This window comes from Schistocerca nitens, chromosome 1, assembly GCF_023898315.1.
Source record: "Schistocerca nitens isolate TAMUIC-IGC-003100 chromosome 1, iqSchNite1.1, whole genome shotgun sequence".
Lineage (NCBI taxonomy): Eukaryota > Metazoa > Arthropoda > Insecta > Orthoptera > Acrididae > Schistocerca > Schistocerca nitens.
Genome location: NC_064614.1, coordinates 232,893,175 through 232,916,432, shown reverse-complemented (window position 1 = coordinate 232,916,432; position 23,258 = coordinate 232,893,175). Strand labels below are relative to the sequence as shown.

At 37.6% G+C, this 23,258-nt stretch overlaps 1 protein-coding gene across 2 annotated transcripts in view; it reads left to right on the top strand.

The window, feature by feature from the left end:
* Nucleotides 1-23,012, top strand: part of LOC126246277 (moesin/ezrin/radixin homolog 1) — a 96,407-nt gene extending 73,395 nt beyond the window's left edge. For both annotated transcript variants that reach the window (XM_049948383.1, XM_049948382.1), the window contains 9 exons: nt 1,560-1,682; nt 7,871-8,022; nt 8,112-8,195; nt 8,517-8,663; nt 9,161-9,421; nt 9,499-9,709; nt 10,490-10,636; nt 20,649-20,879; nt 21,073-23,012. In XM_049948383.1, coding sequence (XP_049804340.1) covers nt 1,560-1,682; nt 7,871-8,022; nt 8,112-8,195; nt 8,517-8,663; nt 9,161-9,421; nt 9,499-9,709; nt 10,490-10,636; nt 20,649-20,879; nt 21,073-21,237 — 1,521 coding nt within the window. In that variant the 3' untranslated portion in view covers nt 21,238-23,012. The remainder of the gene's footprint in view (nt 1-1,559; nt 1,683-7,870; nt 8,023-8,111; nt 8,196-8,516; nt 8,664-9,160; nt 9,422-9,498; nt 9,710-10,489; nt 10,637-20,648; nt 20,880-21,072) is intronic.
* Nucleotides 23,013-23,258: the final 246 nt, after the last annotated feature.

Genomic DNA, 23,258 nt, shown 5'->3' with positions numbered 1-23,258 from the left:
GACAGTTCAGTTTTTGCCTAGTGAACAGAATGTTTGTACAGATGTCAGATCAGTTTTGCTATTGAATTCATGACTGACTTCAGTATAGAACCCAACATACCATTCTTAAATGGAGCAAAATATTAAAAGTAACTCGGGTCTACCCTGAAGGAGTACTACATATAACTGACCTAATGGATGAGCTAATATCAATGAGTCTGTCGTGGATAACGCTGTTGTATGTGGATAAGCTGGATTGCCAGAAAATTGTCTTGAAGTACAGGAAGACGTGGTGCATGAACTAGCACTAAATTCACCATAGAGAGATGTCACATTGAGCATAAATAGGCAGACAAGACCATTGTTATTAAATTGGCACTCATATTGTGAATGGTAGCAACCATAAAATACCTGCAAATGTGAATGTGGAGCTCATTAGCCAAGAGCATGAAAGTAGTTTTAGAGAAAGCAGACACCACTCTGTGACTCACTGGACAAACCCTAAAAAAAATGACAATTGCCCATGAAAGGGCTGCCTATAAAAATCTTGTTCAATCAATTCTTGAGTATTGATCCTATCAAAAAGATAAGAAACCTGTGGCGGATGGAGAAGATACAAAGAAGAGTGGCACATTTTGTAGTGTGTTCATTTAATAACCGTGAGAGTATCATGCAGTCACCTGACCAGCTACAATGACAGGATTAGAAGTGTTGTGCATCATGGAGAGGTTTACTGTTAAAATTATAATAGTGTATGTTCTAGAAAGAGCGAAGCAACATATTTTCTGCCACAAATGTTGGGAAATGGCTATGGTAGGAAAATATGAAACTTACCATTTCATTTCCCTGTGAATCATTGATAGCTGGAACAGAAAAAGAATGATAGGGGTAGACAACAAAGATAGCTTGCACTTGGTGTGTCCTTCCAGTAGGCTCTCAAGCTGGGGTGTGTGTTTTTGCCTGGATGCAAACAGAATGCTCACAGTACTGGTTGAGCTGTTCTCCGGTGCCTGTGTAAGAGGTCAGTTTGCTTCTGTTTAAGTTTATCGTAATCTCAACTCCTTTTTTTTTTTTCCAATATGTCCTATATGAGCAACTACTAAACTACTTTTTACTACTTGTTTGAAAAATACTGTTAAAATGAACATCTTTCTCTTCTTCCCTAAACCAGTTTTCATGTATGTGGCAATGCTCTTCATCCCAGAGTACTGGAAATGCATATTTACTGACTTCACTGCTGAGATATCTGGTTTATCTAATTTTTTGTGTAATTTTTATATTACTGTTACTACTGTTCATTCGCAAAGCTTCATGTATTATGTCTTGCCTTGAACTGTTACATAATTTTTGTATTGTTCATGTGCTATATTAGAATAAAAGCTTTATTTACTGCCTCTTTCATTATTGAGATTTTTGCTTTAACAAATTTTGCTTTCTTATTTAAATGCATGCATTTATTTTGGAGAACAGCAAAACCTGATGAAGTCATGGGTAAGTTATGTGATGATTAAAAAAAATGGTTTTTCTGAAGTTCAAAATTGCCAATTTAAAGCTGACCCTAAATATTCGTTTTCATTCAGGTGATGAGCCAAGATGTGAAGAAGGAAAATCCTCTGCAGTTCAAATTCCGAGCCAAATTCTATCCAGAAGATGTTGCTGAAGAGTTGATACAGGATATTACATTGAGGTTGTTTTACCTGCAGGTAAGAGAAACATTGGCATTTTACATTCTTAATTAAATATATTGAAATAATCTTCATCAAATAGATTATCGTTGAGATGTCTAAATGCATCTACACATCTCGGCGAAGAATTGTCAGTTGTGTTGCTGCCATTAAGAGGAAGCTTACAAAAATCACATTGCTTTAATTTTTTTAAATGATATTGTTCTTTACGATAATGAGAGAGATATATTTTTCCCACGTGGAATGTTTCCCTCATGACTGCTTCCTCACTGGATTATGGATGCATTGTAACATGAATAATAAACTTTTTAGGTATGGCAACTACAAAAATGAAAGGTTTTCTGAAGTATGTCTTACATGTATATTTCAAATATTCATAAGTAGGAAGTTTTGTTGAAGCATGAGTGTGTGCACCCACTTCTGTGGGTGCAGAGGTGGCTGGACTCAGTGCTGCAATTGCATTGTGGAAGGTGGACTGGGATGAAGTTGTCAGGAGGCAGGTTGAGGTGTTGGGGGCAGGTAGTTAGTGGCTCGGAGGGAGGCAGCAGATTTGCTGGCTACTACTGCGTAAGGGAGAGCGACATGCAAGGGCTAGGCATTTGATGCATGTGTACCAGAGCCTGTGGGATGCTGCATGTGATGGTGACGAGACGTTGGGAGTGATGACAGAAAGGAGTAACTGTGTGTGTGTGTGTGTGTGTGTGTGTGTGTGTGTGTGTGTGTGTGTGTGAGGGGGGGGCAGTGGTTTAACAAAGATTGAGCCCAGGAGGATTATGGGAATGAAGGATGTATTGCAAGATCATTTCCATCTGTGTAGTTTAGAAAATCTGGTGGTGGAGAGGATCCAGATTAAGTAGCCATTGAAATTGAGCATGTTGTGCTCAGCTTGGGTTGTGCCACTGGGGTACCAACTTTTACCACTCCCTTATGAACAGCTGGTCAGTAATTCATACTGATATAAAAAGTGTGCAGTGATTGCAGTAGAATTGGTATGACATGGATGCTTTAACAGGTGACCTTGCCTTTGATAGGACTGGACTGAAGTAGGAAGTGTTGGGTGAGTGGAGATAGGTCTTGCACTTCATACACCTCACCAACTATATTGACACACAACTTTTCCTTTGAAAGAAAAGTATATAAACAAATTTGCAGTACAGCTGTGGATACCTGCATGACATCCTGTGCCAATCATTTTATGGACCATCTAGAGGAAAACTTTCTAGCCTGCCAAAACCCTAAATCCCTTGCCTGGTTCAGGTTCATTGATGATTTCTTTGACCTGTACTTAATGGTGAAGGTACTCAATCCCCATTCCTTCACAACTCCAACACCTTCTCTCCTATCTACATCATCTGGTCCTCATCAACCCAATGTGCCCCTTCCTAGATGTTGACTTCCACCTGTGATGCCTCCATCCACACCTCTGTCTGTATTAAACCCCATAAACACCAACAGTACCTGCATGCTGACAGCCGTCATCCATTCCACACACAAAAGTTACCTCCATTACAGCGTGGCAACACACAGTGTACCTGCAGTTGTGAGAATGCCCTTGCCCAGTATGCCAAAGCTCTCAGGAGGTCCTTCAGACAGGCAAAACTTCCCAAACCTAGTCCAGACTAATTTCTGAAGCCACATCCTTAGATGCTCCTAATCATCTCAGCATCACCATCACCAAGAACCAACTACAGAGGAGCACTCCCCCCCCTTATCTTCAACTGGTATCACTCTGGACTGATTGAACTGCATCCTTCGCCAGAACTTAGCCTCTATCGCAATGCTCGGAAATTGGGAACCCAAGATCCTTCCCACCCCTTCTAACGGGGTATTCCTTTGCCCACCTAATCTACACAACATTCTGGTCCATTCTAATGCTACTACCAATCTTATTCAAAGGGATCATACCCCTGTGGATGACCCAGGTGCGAGACTTGCGGCTGCATGGAGTGGCCGCTTAGTTTGAGGCGCCATGTCATGGATTGTGCGGCCCCTCCTGCCCGAGGTTAGTCCTCCCTTGGGCATGGGTGTGTGTGTTGTTCTTAGCATAAGTTAGTTTAAGTAGTGTGTAAGTCTAGGGACCGATGACCTCAGCGGTTTGGTCCCATAGGAATTCACACACATTTGAACATCTGCAAGACTTGCCAAATCCACCCACCCAGCACTTTCTACTCCAGTCCTGTAAAAGATTTATCCAACGCCATCAGAGGCGGGGCCACCTGTGAAAGCTGCCACTCATTACCCAATTTGTGATGTTAGTGTGACAATTGGCTGGCCACCAGAATGAATGGCCACTGCCAAACGGTGACTGAGAATGAAGTTGACCTGCCTGGGTGTTGTACATCAGATTTTCAAAACTTTTTATGTTACACTTGTTCCTGATATGTTTGCATTTTCAGCTGTTTCGAATATTGTAGTTTATTGTTGACAGTCGAAAAGGTGATGCGTTTTTGAGTGCTCAGTGAATTTTCACTTACTAAAAAGATGGATCAAAGAATTAGCATTAAGTTTGGCTTCAAAAATGTACTAAGTTATGCACTGTTTGCATAAAGCACTCAAAAGAAAACAATCAGAATTGTGGCAAAACCACTCTTGGAAATTGTCATGATGATGGTCCCACTCACACCTCAACGCTAGTTAGCTATTTTTCAGCGAAAGACAAAACCATTATGTTGCTTCACTCTCTGTATGTGCTGGCCATGGCACCCTGAGACTTCTTTTTGTTCCCGAGACTGAAGAGAACCCTGTGTGGACTCTGTTTTGCCACAATTGAGGACATCAAAACAGAATTGCTGAAAGAGCTGAACATCATAAAGAAAAGTGAGTTCTAGAAGTGCTTCCAAGAATGAAAAAAGCACTGTGACAAGTTACTACAGCCTATGGGGTCTACTTTGAAGGGGACAAATTTGATGTTGATGACTAAAGACACTTCAAGAAAAAAATTCAAGCTACTTTTTGATCACATCTCATTTATATGTTTAAAGAGGGTGAAGTTTACACATTGTGAGGATTGGTGGCAGGATGCAAGGAACTAGAATCAGAGATCGGCGAATCCAATGCCTGGACATTGTATAGAACCTGCCAGTGTGCAGTATTTGTGGCATAAGACTTTCTGTATGCTACGTTCTAAAGAAAAAATACTCATTTTCTGATCAGAATGGAGTCCATAATTTGGCTGTGATCTTGGGATATGAATTTCATTACACTTAACTTGCTGTTTTTCTTGTCACACGGGGACCACACCTGTTTGTCATCACAGGTTTCCTCCAAATGTTTGGTGTATGCATGAATGGTGAGGAGTGAGTGACAGAAGGGAAGCTCCAGATGTCAGTGTTTAGAAAAGATAAGTTTTGATGTGGGTCAGGCGAGGCAGGAGACATTAGTTAGCACAATTTCCAGGCAGTGGTTGGCACGGTGGGAATAGTCCAGAATGGTAATACGTGGATGATGGGATTGAATCTCTGTTTGGAAAATATTATTTTTCAATTTTTAAGTTACGTACATTACAAATAGAGATAATGCTCAATATATTGCATTTGATGTGATGAAATCCTATGTGCAGCAGAAGAAATATCTTCTGTTTATTGACTCAGGAGGAGGAGGAGGAGGAGGAAAGCAAAACCACAATTACACAATGACATTTTCGAAGATGAAGATTGCCCTCATGCAGTATTAATGTGAATCCTCATGTGCTTCCTTTTTGTATTGTTAGCTAAAGAATTTGATAAAAAGCTTAAATCTGCACTTAAGACTACATCAAAATAAATCCCAAGTTACCTTTCACCAATATTTGGTGAAATAATGTTCATGCATGGTTTACTGCTGAACTGTGGGATAATAATGATTTATAAATGTAAATTAAGTTTGTTTTGTATAGAAACTTCAAAACAACCATGTAGTTGTGATAATGCAACATTTATAACGTGCAAGATGTTCAGAAAATTGTTTCTTCCCCTTTTTTTACGGTATTATCCATTTAAATAAACCATAAAATAATAAAAGCCTCTAATTTTATATACAAAGTAATAAAGTATGCCTTAAAACAGTCCCAAATTTTGTCTTGCCTTTTCTTTTCATGGTTTTTATAAAAATATTAATAAAAGCAGTATACTGAGCATTGTTTCAATTTATTTTCAGTGTAATGTAAAAATTGAAAATAAAAAAAATTGACACACAGGCACTAGAACCCATGGCCTTCGAATTAGTTTTGTGCTGTTTGTTGCATTAGCCACCCAGAAAGTACACTAATGTAAATGGCTCACACCTCATCTTATTAGTCATCTGGAGCTCCCACTATAGGCCAGGCCCCATGCATGCTATAAATTTGAACAAAATCAATGGATATGGGTAGGTGTGGTCCCCTTTGTCAGCTTCTACCCAAGTGAAATCACATTTATGATCATTTCAAAGTGTAGTAAAATGTACTTTCTGTTGCTCCTTGAAGTTGCTTGTTATGTTGCTTCTTTATAATTTGACTTCCTAAGCATTATTATTGTGGTTCGTGGAATTTTCATAAACATGTTCTATTTGATGTAACATTGCGTGGGTTCTAATGACATTCTGTTGAATGTCCCATTATCAGCAAAAAATTAGACAAATCATGCCAAAGATTGCAGTCCACAAGCATTAATTTGAACTATGTTATCCTCCCTTTATGTTCCCTTTTTTTGCATTATTTTACTGTTTTAATGTGAGATCTGTCTTGGACAGTCTATGAAACATATTTCGGAACTGCTTTGTGCATTTGGTAAAGATATTTTTCCACTCCTCTCTTACCTCTTAGTACCTTAATTTCCTTACATGATTACAAACCGTATCTGATCAGTCTGGAGTATTGCAGCTTAGGTCTCCTCCTCCTCCTCCTCCTCCTCCTCCTATGAATAACGCCTTAATAAATTAAGTAGAAAACTATTGTTGATAGATGTAGCCAATAAATTTTTCTTCTTTTCCATAGTGTTCATAAAAATTCTTTTCTCTACTGTTCTACGAATTTCATTATTTCAGGTTTGCTGCCTATCTTCCCCAAGCACCACATTTTAAGTGCCTCAAACATCTCATGTCACATGCACCTGTAATCCATGTTTCTGAGCAGTGCTAGGCCACACTTAAGACAAAATTCTTTAATAAATCTTCCTGGTTTCTACGTTTAGGTTCCTTGAGATAGAGCACATAATTGAAACATTTATTGGACATAACTAGTGCACATGGTGTAAGGTATCAGGACAGCTCTGGTGTGACAGCAGATGCATGAAGTTGCACAGTCAGATGCCAAACATCCCTGCATGGCTGCAACAATCAAAGAAACTGTGGTATGTTCAAGCTGGCAGTCAAACATGTGGCGTCATACATGTGGCATCTGATCTTGCAAATGTAAAGCATCTGTTGTAAGAAAAAAATTGTATTAATTTTGTACACAATATGTACTTATTATGTCCACTAAATGTTTCAGATGAAGCATGCTTGTTTTCTTTCTCATCTTTGACCTCTGCTACCACTTACCTCTGATGTTTATGGCCATGGGTTGCTTCTCAATTATCGATCCGTATGAAGTACTCCAACTCCCCAAAGAGTTTGTTGCAACATTTCTGTTAAACCCAGTATATGTTGAACTACAGTGACAAGTTAAACTTCCAACCTACTTGTTCACCACTATTGTGTACAGTCGTGTGCATTGGTGTCCCCTACCGTGTAAAAGTGATGTAGAAGTATAACACTGGTACCCCTCCTGCTACATCACAGCAATTGTTTCATGGTCCTTCTGTCTGCTAAAAGTTTGGTTATGAATTGACAAACATTATTTACGATAGTCAAAATTGGGTTACTATAGCTGTGCTTCATGTGGTTAAAGGCAATACTGCCAGTATTACCAGATTTGAGAACATATCTCTTCATGATGTCATCGTCTAAAAGTTGTTAATGCTGTCGGAGACTGTGTGATCATTCTCTGGACCTGCTAGTGCATCTGCTGCTATTGATAAACCATGCTGTAAGTTAGTTTTGTGTGGCATGTTTTACATAACATGTCATACGATTAAGATAGCTTGTCTTCTGTTTCATTGCTTGTACTGCATATTATTCTTGTCCGCATTTCCAACATTTACAGAAATCTTCAAACTGTAGCTGTTAAAGATATTTGTTAACAATCCTGTAAAATTGTTATGCCTCCTGTAAAATCCACATGTTCAAAAAGGTAAATTTTTCTTTGGCAGGTGAAAAATGCTATATTATCAGATGAGATATATTGTCCTCCAGAAACTTCAGTGTTACTGGCTTCTTATGCAGTTCAGGCAAGGCATGGTGACTACAATAAAGCAATTCATACACCAGGATTTCTGGCAAATGACCGACTGTTGCCACAACGGTAAGTGCTTTGCTTGTTATACATAAACTTAATAGTGAACGTGTTGAGTTCCACTGCAAGAGTTCATGAGTGATTATTTTTTAATTTAGTGTGATGGATCAACACAAGATGACTAAAGAGGAATGGGAGCAGAGTGTCACAACTTGGTGGAATGAACATAAAGGAATGCTTACGTGAGTACAGGACTTCACTGAAGTAGGAAATATTGTAATAATTTTGTAAAAATAATTACTAGTGTTGTTGTTTTTACCCCATAGTTAAAGGTTTTCTGTTTAATTTGAAACTCAGCATAACACTTCACTGAATTTATTAATCAACACATTGAATTTTGTTCAGATTGATATTACAATTATTTCACCTTTTTGATACTGCAAATATCAAAATGTCAATTCTTTAAGAATTAACTTTCTGTACATGTTGTAACACAAATCTTAATTCAGTGCAATATAATGCGGATGTTAAAACGAAGTGTGATAAAAATTTCTTTTCTATAGGGAAGATGCCATGATGGAGTATCTGAAGATTGCTCAGGATCTAGAAATGTATGGTGTCAATTACTTTGAGATTCGAAACAAAAAGGGTACTGACCTTTGGCTGGGAGTTGACGCACTTGGACTGAATATTTATGAACAGGATGATAAGTATGTGTTTCTGTGGTGCTTTCACTATGTGAATTTGTTCCTTTGGCTTTTGCTGATTTGTGATGAAAGGGGAAAAAATAAGTTTTGTTGTTGGTGTTGCAAGTATGACACACATCTGGTATAATTTTTATTCTGTCATATCAGGTTGTTTGTTGCATACAGTATTTTTAACTTACAACCTGTGTGCATGTACATTATAAAGTTTGAAGTTTTACAACACTTACAAATTTTGGGGAATACTTACTGATAAAATAGTAAAAATGGTTGTTGAAATGAGATCTTCATTTTGCCAACCATGTTGTCTGTTTCTGTTAGTTGTAAATTACCATTTCCTCTAGTGCTGTAAAAATAGTAGCCTCAATCTGCCTTCTTTTAAGGTGACATGTTAGAAATTTTTTTTTAAAAATAAATGTGATCAACAATAAAACAAATATAATTTACAGTGCCACTATCACAATATAAATTAAAACATTACTGTACTTTCCTCATTTTTGCAGGTTGACACCAAAAATAGGTTTTCCATGGTCAGAAATACGCAACATTTCTTTCAATGACAGGAAATTTATAATAAAACCAATCGACAAAAAAGCACCTGATTTTGTCTTCTTTGCTCCACGTGTGCGTATTAACAAACGTATCTTAGCATTATGCATGGGGAATCATGAATTGTATATGAGGAGGAGAAAACCAGATACCATAGATGTTCAGCAGATGAAGTCTCAGGCTCGTGAAGAAAAATTGGCCAAACAGCAACAAAGGTTATTACCATTACCAGAATCAGTTAGTGGTAATTGAATTTTTCTCCCTTTCATATATCTAATTGTTTATCCTCCAGGGAAAAGCTCCAGATGGAAATAGCAGCAAGAGAGAGGGCTGAGAAAAAACAGCAAGAGTATGAGGAACGTTTGCGTACAATGCAAGAAGAAATGGCAAAAAGGCAGCAAGATTTGGAAGCCGCACAAGATATGATTCGGCGTCTGGAGGAGCAATTGAAGCAGCTACAGAAAGCTAAGGAAGATCTAGAAATGAGACAGAATGAATTACAAGTATGTTCAATTTTTAAGTTATACTTGATTTCTTCATTTCCAAGATAAATTATATTGCATTCATTCACATCTATACACTACGTTGTACTATGCTGAAGTGGGTGGTAACACAAACATTTTTGTTTAGACTACTTGCAAAGTACTTCAGAGGGGATTGGTCAGTATCTATTCCTTGGTGAGATAGAAATATATTTTTGTAGGAAATGTCTTTCGTTGGCAGTAGTCATCAAATTTGAAGTATATTGATGGAACGCATTTGTATAAACTAAATAAAATTCTATTTACTGATTGCTCTAACATTTGCCATTGCATTGCAACAACACACAGCACTCCCAATTTACTATTTCATGAACTGTGTAATTTCCGTTCCTCGCTATTTCAAAGTTATTGAAAGGTTTACAAACTATTAAATATGAAATTTCCAAACACTTCTGCAAGATATTGAAAATTTTGATTTCTTAATGCATCGATATGTCCATTAAGAAGTATCATAGTAATAGGTGGTTCATCAAAACCTTCCAGGCAGCACAGGTATCCAGCATTCTGAATACTGCTGCTGATGTCAATTAGAATGTCAAAAGATTGCTGTGTGTAAAGATTAATTGAAATAATACTTAAATGTGTATTAATTAAAATGTCTTAATATGGAAGTTAATTTGTCCTTAAGTAAGCCTCAGGTCTTAAAAAATGTTTGACAACTGTGGGCAGTAATTGGTACTTACGGTCAGATCAATAATTGTCAGCTCTTCTCCAGGCACTCTATTAAATTGTCATTTTCAGTTAATGATGGAAAGACTAGAAGAAAGCAAAAATATGGAAGCTGCAGAAAGAGCCAAACTTGAAGAAGAAATTGCATCAAAACAGGAAGAAGTCATGAGGATTCAAAATGAAGTTGAGGCTAAGGATGAAGAAACAAGGCGCCTCCAGGTAACTGCATTCCTAGTGCAAGATTTCTTCCATAAGTTAATGAAAGCTTTGGTATCCCTAGTGATAGTAATTTAAACTTTGTTAATGTTCAATCTCATAATAATGAGGTTTATTTCAACTAAAGACTCAAAAACTGCAGATGCTACTTCCAGATGCAGAAGATAGTTATTGGGTATATGTATTTGATAAATGTGAAATATAATGGAAGTCTGTTAAAGGAAATTAATTTTTGAAAAAGTTAAGAGACAGAATTTGTGGCCTGTAATGTAGCTTCATGGGGCAAAATATTAAGTGCTACTGATATGCTGTTACGTAGTACAACACACTATCTTAAGTTTTGAAACTTAATTCTTTCCTCATATGGATAGGGTGAAGGTTAAAAAGAAAGGTCAGGTTGCCAGGGCCCCTGAATAAAGAAAAGGTATACCATTTTGCATAGTGATCTATTATTGAAATTGGTTTTCCACAAAATCAGCCATTAGTATCTGAACTATTATTGGGATTGGAATAGAATTTACACAAAAAATAGATTTTGGATGATAAACAACTTAATAGTTCATGTTCAGCTGCTGCTATGGCAGTTGATTTGTTGTTTTCCAGTGTATATACTAGTATTTGACCTCCATTTTTACACTGTGAAGTGCCTTTCATAAGATTTATTAAATCTCTCGCAGTGCACTTGGATGCTGTTGTGATTAAATTTATAAAATAGAAGTTAAGCTTTGTTTTTAAAAAGGAGCTCTATTAAAGACATTTGATTATAATACAGTTCAAACACAAGGCCATATTCTTCTCTGCCTTCACATATTCACTCTTTTAACTTCCTACTGCCTTTGCTAACCATTCTTATGAGGGAACCTCCCCATTGTACCCCCCTCAGATTTAATGGTAAGATGGCCCAGTGGATAGCCTGTAAAAACTGAACACACACAAAGCATGAAAATGGGAAGGTGTACTGAACTGCGATAAAAGAAGGAAAATAGTCACTGTGAATGGTCAAAGCTCAAGCTCTGCAACATAGAGGGAATTGCAGGAACTACAGTGTTGTGGTGTATAGTCATGTTGTTGGGCTGTAAAGTAGTAAGAGATTTATGTTCAAATCCCCCTTCTGCTCTTTTGTCCTCCCGACCTCCAGCCCTACACCCCCCCCCCCCCAACACACACACACACACACACACACACACACACACACACACACACACACACACACACACACACACACACACACACAAAAGAGTGCGTGCACAATCTTCCCATCTGGTCATTGCTGTGTCTGTTCTCTCCTGTGGTCTTAGCATTTGTCATACTATACATTGGCTATAGGAGTCTTACGATAAGAGTATATTACCATTGGAAGTAAATCTGGTGAATAGTGAGAGCAGGTCAGATACCATATAGAACTCTCACAGAAATGAAAGCAGGAAAAAGGATGTCAACTGTTACAAAAAGGGATTAAAGAGTCAAAACTTCCAAAATGGAAGGCAAGAATCATAACATGCAGTACTTGGGTGAAACAAATAGGAGGTAAGTATGTCAGGAGATTCCTTCCTGAAACTTCACTGTTGCAAACAGACATTACACCATGACTCTGACAAAAATTTGAATACAGAGAATAGACAAGTCACTGACCAAAAGGATAGTTTGGTGGTTTTTTTTTTTGGGGGGGGGGGGGTGGCATCTTACCACTAAATATGAGGGGTGCGATGGGGGTTTTCTCTTGCCAGTTTCATACTGGATGTAATTTTGCCTGGGCATATCTCAGATTTGGCCATTCTTTGTTGTCCAGCACAAAGTGCACACACACACACCTTATTCCTTTACTGATCCTTGCTAAAGCTATTCCTTTATTGTTCGCCCTAATTTTACTTCTGTTATTGCTGGTACTAACTTTGTAATGTCACGGTCCAGAGAATAATACGAAAGGAGGCAGATATTAATGCAGCCGTGATTGTCATGTCTGTATATGTACAGTACATACATTATCTGCATCTAATAAGGTGAGGTTTGTCTTGGGAGTGAAATTTTGTGTTAAAATTTTGAACCACCTTAACATATTTGATGACAGTGCATTTGGAAGCAAGTTACTGTTGTTTATACAGGGTCTTACAAAAAGGTACAGCCAAACTTTCAGGAAACATTCCTCACACACAAATAAAGAAAAGATGTTATGTGGACATGTGTTCGGAAACGCTTACTTTCCATGTTAGAGCTCATTTTATTACTTCTCTTCAAATCACATTAATCATGGAATGGAAACACACAGCAACAGAACGTACCAGCGTGACTTCAAACACTTTGTTACAGGAAATGTTCAAAATGTCCTCCGTTAGCAAGGATACATGCATCCAACCTCCGTCGCGTGGAATCCCTGATGTGCTGATGCAGCCCTGGAGAATGGCGTATTGTATCACAGCCGTCCACAATACGAGCACGAAGAGTCTCTACATTTCGTACCGGGGTTGCGTAGACAAGAGCTTTCAAATGCCCCCATAAATGAAAGTCGAGAGGGTTGAGGTCAGTAGAGCGTGGAGGCCATGGAATTGGTCTGCCTCTACCAATCCATCGGTCACCGAATCTGTTGTTGGGAAGTGTACGAACACTTACACTGAAATGTGCAGGAGCTCCATTGTGCATGAACCACATGTTGTTGTACTTGTAAAGGCACATGTTCTAGCAGCACAGGTAGAGTATCCCGTACGAAATCATGATAATGTGCTCCATTGAGCGTAGGTGGAAGAACATGGGGCCCAATCAAGACATCACCAACAATGCCAAAGCAATGAGTCGCATGTCAACACAAGCACTGAAGTCAACATTACCTTCCTCCAATTGGGCCAACTGGCGGTGAATTGATGAAGTACAGTACATACTGATGAAACTAAAATGAGCTCTAACATGGAAATTGTTTCTGGACACATATCCACATAACATCTTTTCTTTGTGTGTGAGGACTGTTTCCTGAAAGTTTGGCCGTGCCTTTTTGTAACACCCTGTATGTACCGAGGCATCCTAGTTACTGTTACTAATTGTTAAATACTAGTTGGTAACATCAAACCATGGAGATACATACAGCATGTTGAGTTTGACAACATGGCTAATAACAGGGAATAGATGTTAGTTTGTAAAATGATAATTTGGCACTTCAAGTTTTTTCTCTTTGTGTATTACTCAAAATTCAACTGCAGTAGAATGTAAGTCTACATTCATCCTCTTGCAGTGACTGTTTGTAATTAAGAAGTTATCAGTAGAATAATTGGATGAGAGAGAGAGAGAGAGTATTAGTGAAATTGTGCCAGTGTGGTTGATAGTGAAACTTCCTCATTTGCTGTTGAAATCGGATCACATATCTGTAGACCCTATTTTCAGCATACAGTGAAAATGAAACGTATGAGGTGTTACAGTTCTAAAGTCTCAGATTTTCTTTTTCATGAAATAGTCCCACAAAACATTTGAAATGTGTCTTTTCTTAATGTAATCTCCATGCAGCTCTACACAGCTCACACTGTAGACACCACGATTTCATGGCCAGTGCAAATAATTCTGAATCTCTGATTGTGTTCAATAATTTGAAATAGTGAAAAATCACCAGGATTAAGGTCGATTAACACACGTGAGAAACCACATAGATTGGTGGAACATCACTTGAACAGCATTTTCATGAGTTTTTCTAACGATGCATAGAGGAACTTGGTCTTGGTTCAAATGGCTCTGAGCACTATGGGACTCAACTGCTGTGGTTATCAGTCCCCTAGAACTTAGAACTACTTAAACCTAACTATCCTAAGGACATCACACACATCCATGCCCGAGGCAGGATTCGAACCTGCAATCATAGTGGTCGCATGGTTCCAGAATGAAGCGCCTAGAACCGCTCGGCCACACTGGCCGGCGAAACTGGTCTTCACATGTTCTGATGGCTAACTCTGGTCACCATAATGCCACTTGGAACATAAGTAAAGATGACAGCATTGCTGTCCCAAAACATGGTTATTGTACACACCTCAACACTGATCCTTAATAATTTTGTTGTTGTTGTTGTTGTTCTTACATTTTAGTATGCCATTCCACTGAGCAGACTGGTGCATTGATTTGGGATTGAGAGGTGCCTCAGTCTCACCCATTCTAATAGTTCTCAAAGAGAGTCCCATTCATGCCATCACCCTGTGTAAACATTTTCTAGCAGACTGCCATAGTGATAGTAGAGAGAATCAATCATTCGTTGCACCCAAATGGAGGACACTTTCTACATTTTCAGGTTGTCCTGCAGGATTCTGTGCACAAATCTAAGTATGCAGTACCTTCCATACTCAGTCAGTGACCTTCCAAAACAACTGTCTTTTCTAGTAGGACAATGTTGCCAGATAAGTTAGTACAATGCTTGTTGTCCTTTGAACTATTGCACTCATGTCACCTCAGACAAATAGAAAAACCTAATATTCACTTGATTTTTTTTATGTAGTAAAATGTTTGCCATTTGTAGTTTCAAAATAACTCTTCAATCTTGCTGCAGTTGCTCACATCTAAGCCATACAGTGCTGTAATCTGTTGCATGTACACAGTCTGCCCACATATTTTGAGTCAAACCATGACTAAGTTTACATGCCACAGAACTTCCAGAAGACAAAAACTGAATTTTGTGAACTGTTGTTCGCTGTTGTGTTCACTTGTTAAGCTCTGAAGATGTTTTGCTAGACCATTTTAAATACAGCAGTCTGAAAATTGGCAGCTACAGTTCCTGAGTTAGACAGCACAATGGCTGTTTCTTTCAGTTGAATGTTAGAGGTAGTGTGTTCATGCTCAGTCTACTGCTAGCGCTTCTTCACTGCAGAAAGTAACTTCATCCAAATTAGCCAAAAATTTTTAAGTGGACATAACATGACAACCCAGACATGATTTTTAAAAATCATTGTTTATATGGGAGCAAAAATTGGTGGTGGAAGTGGAAATCTGGCAGTTAGAACCTTATTTCCAGAACAGATGTCTGTGTGTTTACAGGACCAACCAGAAGTAGTATTCAGAAATTGGTTTACAGATTACATTTTTGGGTATGCCATGTGAACATACTGCATAAGTTTTTCTTTGCTCCTATTTTTGAAGAAGACAATGGGAAACCTTAGAACTTCAGTGCACCTCATAGTATTTAGGTGTTATCAACTTAGATAACTAAAACTTTCCAGAACACAGTGTGAGAAAAGCATCTTGAAGTTATCAACTGTTGTTCATGGTTATCTATATAAAGGAAATTGTTCACACACTTTTTAACGTGGTCACTTCATCATCTTATTACATAGTGCTTTGGAAATGTTTCTTACTTTCAGGATACAGAAGGAAATAAGACACAGTCTGTGGTGAGTACAGTGGATGGCCGAACTGCTGAGAATTCTTTCTCCGATTGCAGTCTCTGTAATCTGCAGTTTATGAAGTGGGCCCATAATGCCATGCAGTATGTAATGAGGTTCCTAGAGCATCTCCTTCACTAGTGTTCAGCAATCCTTTATCTAATGCTGACAGATAGCATTTACAGTTTGCCTTATCCTCAGTTTTTGGCTGCAATCACAAGTTAATGCATGGTTGTACTCTGCCCCCTATGATGAATCAAGCAAATCAGTTCTAAAAATATTATGTGACTGACTTAATAATTGTGAACTTAATCCAGCAGAAAAGTTTGTCTTTGGTGTTAAAATGTGTGCCACACCTATAAAAAGCAAATCTGCAATTGGTTTCCCTTAAAACTGGTTTAATTAATAACTATAACTTTTTTACTTGGGTAAATCATTAAGTAAATTTTTCAGTGTGTTGACTGCAAAACGGATGAACCAAGATAAAGATGCTCGGACAGTAATAGCACTGCTAAATTCTTTTTTCATAAACACCGCACACATCTTAGCAGTAAAATTTCATCAATCTAATTGTGGTACGATGCTGTCTATTTATTCACTGAAAATTAATGAAATTGACAGAGTTGGATTTTAATTCGCTAAAAAAGGCCGGGCTTAGAATTGGATGTATTTCATTTAACCATTTGAAAGCTATGAATGGCTTTAGGGCATAATTCACACACAATGAATTTACACAGGGCTCCATAGATTCTGAGACACTTCTGATTAAATTTCAATGAAATCTTACTTACAGTTCATAAATTGGCACTGATTTAGCCCATATCAATCTAGTAAAGAATTTTTGCGGTCTACCATTACCTGTAGTACGAAGGAAGTTATTCCCTGATGTTTCTTGTCAGTGTTGTCCAGATAGTCCTTTCCTCTGATTCTGAGGAGAATATCCTCATTTCGTACCATAAGTCTATCTGATTCTCAGCATTCTTGTGTAGCACCATATTTCAGATGCTTAGATTCTCTTCTGTTCCAATTTTCCCTACAGCCCTTGTTTCACTACCACATAGTGCTGTGCTCCAGACGATGTCATTGGTAATGCAGTGTGGTGCTCCAGACTGTGCCTTATTGGCTAACGATGCTCATCCCTCCCTGAAGCACTTGTGCCATGCCTTGACCCTTGCAAGGGACAGGCAGTGTTTGCCGTACACTTGTGACATTCGTCAATGAATGTCCGTTCCTCCTGCTCCTTCCATTGTTATGAAATGAACAGCGCCTCTTTGCTCTTCTTTTGACTACTCCATGTCACTGTTTGCAATGCAACTGGCAGCGTTGGATGATCGATGCGTACTACTGCTAGCTCCGTAACATGCATGTGTGGCCTCTAGCAACGGGCTGTGAACTTTAACATTCTGGTCAGAACAACGCCTCGTTACACATGCCACGATATTACCCTCGTGCCACCGGTTTGTGCATTCCAGACTCTGGCTCGTTTCTTTTTGAATGCCCCTTACGTATAACAGTTAGAGTGAAAGACTAAATCCCTGTTCCCTGTCTTACACACTTTATAACCCAAGCACATCATACTTGGTCTTCCATTCTCATTGTTCCCTCTCTGTTAATGTATATATTATATATGACCTTTCTTCACCTATTTCTGCAGAATTTAAAACATGTTGCACCATTTGACAATATCGAATGCTTTTTCCAGATCAACAAATCTTACGAAAGTGTTTAGATTTTACTTCAGTTTTGCTTCTGTTATAGTCTGCAACATCAGAACTGCCTCTCAGGTGCCCTTAACTTTCCTAAAACGTAATTTAACAGTTCCTCGATTTTATTTTACCTTCAATACATTATTCTTGTTAGCAGCTTGTATGGATGAGCTGTTAAGCAGATTGTTTAGTAGGTCTTACACTTGTTGACTCTTGCAATATTCGGAATTGTGTTGGTGATGCTTGACCGAAAGTGTGGTGGTATATCGCTAGTCTCGTAAATTTTGTGCATCTACGTGAAGTCATTCTGTTGCCACTTACCCTGGTGATTTTAGAAAGTTCTGTGGAATTTTGTCTACCCCCTCTGCCTTACTGATCTTAAGTCTTCCAAAGCTCTTTTAAATTCTGATCTCAATGCTAATTACAAATTGAGAAATTCAGTGCTCAGCAGTCCTAAGAGTTTCCTTATATTTAAAGTGAGGGAGTGACAATAGAAGTGTGTTTATAGATTTCCTCTGAGCCATCTTTATTTTACTGGTGACATTTATTGTTTGCCTCTAGTGCAGACTAGCAGTGAATTGAGCAAGTTTGAAAGTAAGCCCAAACATTAAGACCAAACTAAGTTTTAAAATCAGTTAACAGGATTGGTATCTCGGTCAGTTAGTGCCCTAGAGTGGTTTTTGTAAACCGTGTCAGGTAAACTTCAGTCATTGTGCATTAGCTGTTTCTGCTAATGGCATTGAGATGTGGCCTTCAAATGACGAAACCATTGGAGTAGTTCTAAATTGCTTCAAAGGAAATGTTGGTAATGCACGATAAGAGTTGAGATAGAACTTGGGGATTGATTGTCGTGGCAATTGTAATTAGTGCTCTATTTAACATAATTGACACAGTGTGGTAGCTAATGCATAGTGTGATAGGCTAATGCATAGTGTGCATTTAAAGAGCTAAGAAAAATCATGATAATCTAAGTTAGGTGAATGTCAGAAAATGTGAAGAGCAGCATGGATGTGTGTGGCTGAAGACTGTCGTGCCTGGAGAAGTATGGAAGAGGCCTTTGTCTAGCAGTGGATGACGATCCTGTTGAAAGAGGAAATGTTAATGGTACAGTGTGACATTGAAGTACTTAGCAGATGTTTCAGGCAGTGATTTTATAAAATTGAGATGTTAAAAAAAATCAGTATTATTATCTATCCATATTTATGTAGGGTACCCTCTTTTCCCATTGTTTTATTTTTTGTAACATTACCGATAATACTATTAAACTTTCAAGAGTTTTGCTATACTTCATTCATTAACTGCTGATAAAGTACCTCTTCTCTTCCCTTATGTAGAGAAAGGCATTTGTAGTTTGTTGATTCAGCACAATGTAGAGGCATTGCTGGGAAGTGTCACAGTTGAAAGTCTAGTGTGGAATGACAATAATATGGAAGGGATAGATTGCCACTCACCACATAGAGGGGGCATTCTGTCATAGACAGGCATGATGAAAGAGACTGCTAAAATTAATTAAGCTTTCGGACAAAGTCCTTCTGAAATTGGAAGCTTGATAGGGTTGCTGTTTGCAGTGTAAGCCAGTTCTACCTTGGGGGGGGGGGGGGGTGGTAGGAAAGACTAGATGATCTGTTGGTTGGAAAGGCAGAAGATATTTGCAGTGCTGGAGTGGGAGCAGATAAGGATAGGTAGGTAAGACACAGGAACTATGAGAGGTTGAGTTCAAGGGTTATAGGAATGAAGGATGGATAAGCATTAATTCTAGGAACGTGAGTGCTGGGTTGTACAGTATATGGATATCATAATCAAATACTATAGTGGTTTAAGATGGTTCCAGTGAAAGTAAATTACCTTGCATTGCATGTAATTCCCGTTGTCGATAGACTGCAGCATTCACAGCTTGTTGTAAGTCCAACAGTTGTTCACTCTTTTTCTATTAATCATTTGATTTGATATGATATCTCAACATTTATGGAAAGTGCAAAATTTCAGACAAGCAGAGATTATGCAGTGTTCTGTATTACAGAATCACAAAGATCGAATACCAGGTTTTTAATGAATAGTTGCTTCAGGATGCTGATGGATGATCAGTGATAATTATTTACTAATTCATTTGCTTATTAAAGAAAACCAGCATGAGCTTATGCAGTTTAATTTCCATTTGCTCCATCTTTAATTAAACTCTAGAGTGTTCTCCGCATTCGGATGTTCATTATTAATTGTGCTGTCTTAACAATTACACACCTTTCTTTCTGTCAAAAGCAGCTGTGCATAATTAGAGTCACTAAGCCACACAATTACTCGCACAAGTGCTACTACAGTTCCTTGCTAGACTACATCAGAGTACTTTGATAATGAGAATCATTGTGCTGGAATACTTCAGTTTGTTTGAGAATCCTAGTTTCCAGTGTTTCTTGCCATTAAGTTATTTGGTTCATTCAGTAAAACAATTTGAGTAATAGTTCTTACATGAAGACTCACTGAATGGATATCTCCAGGCAGTTGGGGATAAGGGCTCTGGTTGTGAGTTTAAGCAGCATGTATGGAACTGAATTGCATGTTTTGTGCTTACACAAACTGTGCTACTTTTGCAAAATATGTTTTTATTTTTGCTGTTTGCATGCCTAACTGGCCACATGACTGACTTAGGAGTTCTAAAACTTGCAGTGTATAACATATAGGTGATGAATAATGTACTGTAGGTTCTAGTGTTTTTCACATTTTTCACCACTAATTATATTTTTTGCCCATAAATTCTATGTTTATGTAGATCAGTTTTGTTTAATGTGAAGGTCATGGAAATTCTAAAACAATGATTTTTCTAAACAATTTAATATATTAAAAGTTCTGTGTTATGTGAAAGCGTGAGCAGTCATTGGGTTAAACTGTTACGCAAAGTACCTTTTTATTTATTTATTTTTTAATTAATTGCCTTTCACTATTATGTGTTCTGTAAAATTTTTTGTTTCGCAGGAAGAGGTAGAAGAGGCACGCAGAAAACAAGAGGAGGTTAAACAGGCCTTGATGGCAGCTACAACTACACCTCAACACCATCATGTTGTAGAAAATGAAAATGATGAAGATGATGAAACAGAAAATGGGGATGTTAGCAGAGATCTTGCAACGGATGACAATATTGTTGACCCTGTTGAGGAGCGACGGACATTGGCAGAACGAAATGAACGCCTCCATGATCAGTTGAAGGTATGCTCGAATTACTCCCTCACACAGGTTGCTTCTTCTGTGAAGTCAATAAAATGACTGTGTTCTTAGAATAGTGATGGGGTGTCTAATATTTACATGGGGGGTGTGTGCATATGCGAGTAGCTCTGGGCATTAGATGATAAAGAAGTTTGTCTCTGATGAAAAGTAAATGTATCATTTGCTCTTGTTACAGGCTTTGAAACAGGATCTTGCACAGTCTCGTGATGAGACCAAGGAAACTGCTTTGGATAAGATACACAGAGAAAATGTCCGCCAAGGCCGTGACAAATACAAGACTCTTCGTGAAATTCGTAAGGGCAATACAAAACGCCGTGTTGATCAGTTTGAAAATATGTAAATGTAAGGTTCTGTATGTCCATTGATTAAGCCTTGTGTAACAACTGCATTGCTCTGAGAGGGTTGTTGAGGGCTGATAAATATTAATGTGCTGTTTCTTGGTACAGTAATTCATACAGGCGCAAATATTTTGAATTTGGACTTGGTCTGTTGTGCTATAGACTGTTTCACCCTAGCAAACAGTACGTTTTCATATGGCTTGAGAAATGCGGCATGGTTCGGTGCATTATTGTTTCAGAGGAACAGGACATACATATATGATAACAATTAAATTGTGGCCTTTGGTAAGTTTAATGTTATAGTTCTTTCTCTAGTGAAGATGTTAAGACTGTGTGAAAGGTATATTAGTGATAAAAATTGTTAAGAAAGGTATAGGGCATAAAATAACACTTCATTTGCTAGAGTAAGAAAAAGTTGTCGTAAAATATTTTCTAATTTCACTTTCCATTTCAAGGTTTCAATTTCACTTCAAATAATTGTACAGTATTGTTAAAGTGGCTGTAGTCTGAATACCAGAACGTAAGAGAATTGCCCTATATTTTTCATAATTTTTTATATTTATATATGAAGTAAAATGCAATATTTGCTTCCTCTGCAAATGAAGACTATTTTGGAGAGGTTAAAAGCAGTTCAGCAATTATTGTTCTTGATATTACAAGATATTTTATATAAAGAATCATTCCAGTAAATAACCCTTGACTACATTTGTGTACAAAAGTGGAAAATTAAGCAAGCAATAAAAAATGTGAATTGTTCGGAATATTAATTCTTTGTAAGAAGGAACTGGAGAGATCAATATTGAACAGTAGTATATAGTTGAGGGTTTTGTAATATATATACTCAGTAAATATATTCAGAGGACTTAAGTGAGCATTCCATTTAAAAAGTCCCATCTTCTTCCAGTATTTATAGGGTGCATTTGTGAACTCCAGTTACATAACGAATACCCCTTTTCATTATCAAAATAACTGCATTCATTGCAGTGAAACTTGGCTGCAATGTAGCGATATTTCTGTCTTCATCCATAACTCATGTTACCTCTTTTGTAACCAATAGTGATGATTATTGGTGCTTAAAACTGAAATAATCTTGTAAATATAGGAAGTATCCTGACTGGTGCATCCAGATAATTTCCACTGTTACCTATACAATGCTTCCTTCGTATTTACTCTGAAACAGGCTTGAAGTTAAAAAGTATCTAGAGCCTGTAGGAAGAGTGTCTTGTCCTGATAGCTGGAAACAAAATTATCTATAAACTATTTGCCTTGTTCCTGTTGAAAAGAGAATAAATGGAGAAGTTTTTTAAAATGTATGAATTTAAAACATCAGTTGTTACTCATTGTGCATATTTTAGTTATTTTGCATGTACCAGAAGGTCCAAGCTGTAAATCTGCTTATTATATAATGCATTCAAATTTTAGATTTCAAGAAATAAGTTTATTGATTTAACATGTGGTTTGTACTAACATAGATTTGGTGTTGCACATTGAATATTTTTTGTGAGCATTTACAGTAATGTGTAAAGAAAGGGAAGTAGCCAGAGGTAATTTGATATTTACATAGAGCACTATTTTTTTTGAACACTTTATTTTAAAGAAGCATTACGGGAATGTAAATTATTAAAATTCTTGAAATTAAAGTACTTATATATTTTTCTAAGCATTTTAGCTGTCAGAAATAGTTATTTTATCAGTGTTAATAAAAGTCCTGCCATTTCATTCGTAACTCAATTTTCTGATAACTACGGAATCTCGAATAAAGAAAATGTAAAGCACATTTGGTTCTTTCTTTAGTACCCAGTTGTTTCCTGAATGTTGGGAGATCCCCTGCTTGATTGAAATAGCAATTTTTCAGTTTGAGAAAAACATTGTTCAGCATAATTATCTGTTGGATTTATTTTCACATACTGTCATCCACAAAAAGAAGAAACTGATTCCAGTCTTGGTGAAACATCAAATAATATTTGATGTGATAGTAAGTACTGTTCATCAAATGGGAAGTCATGGATGCAATAACAGTATT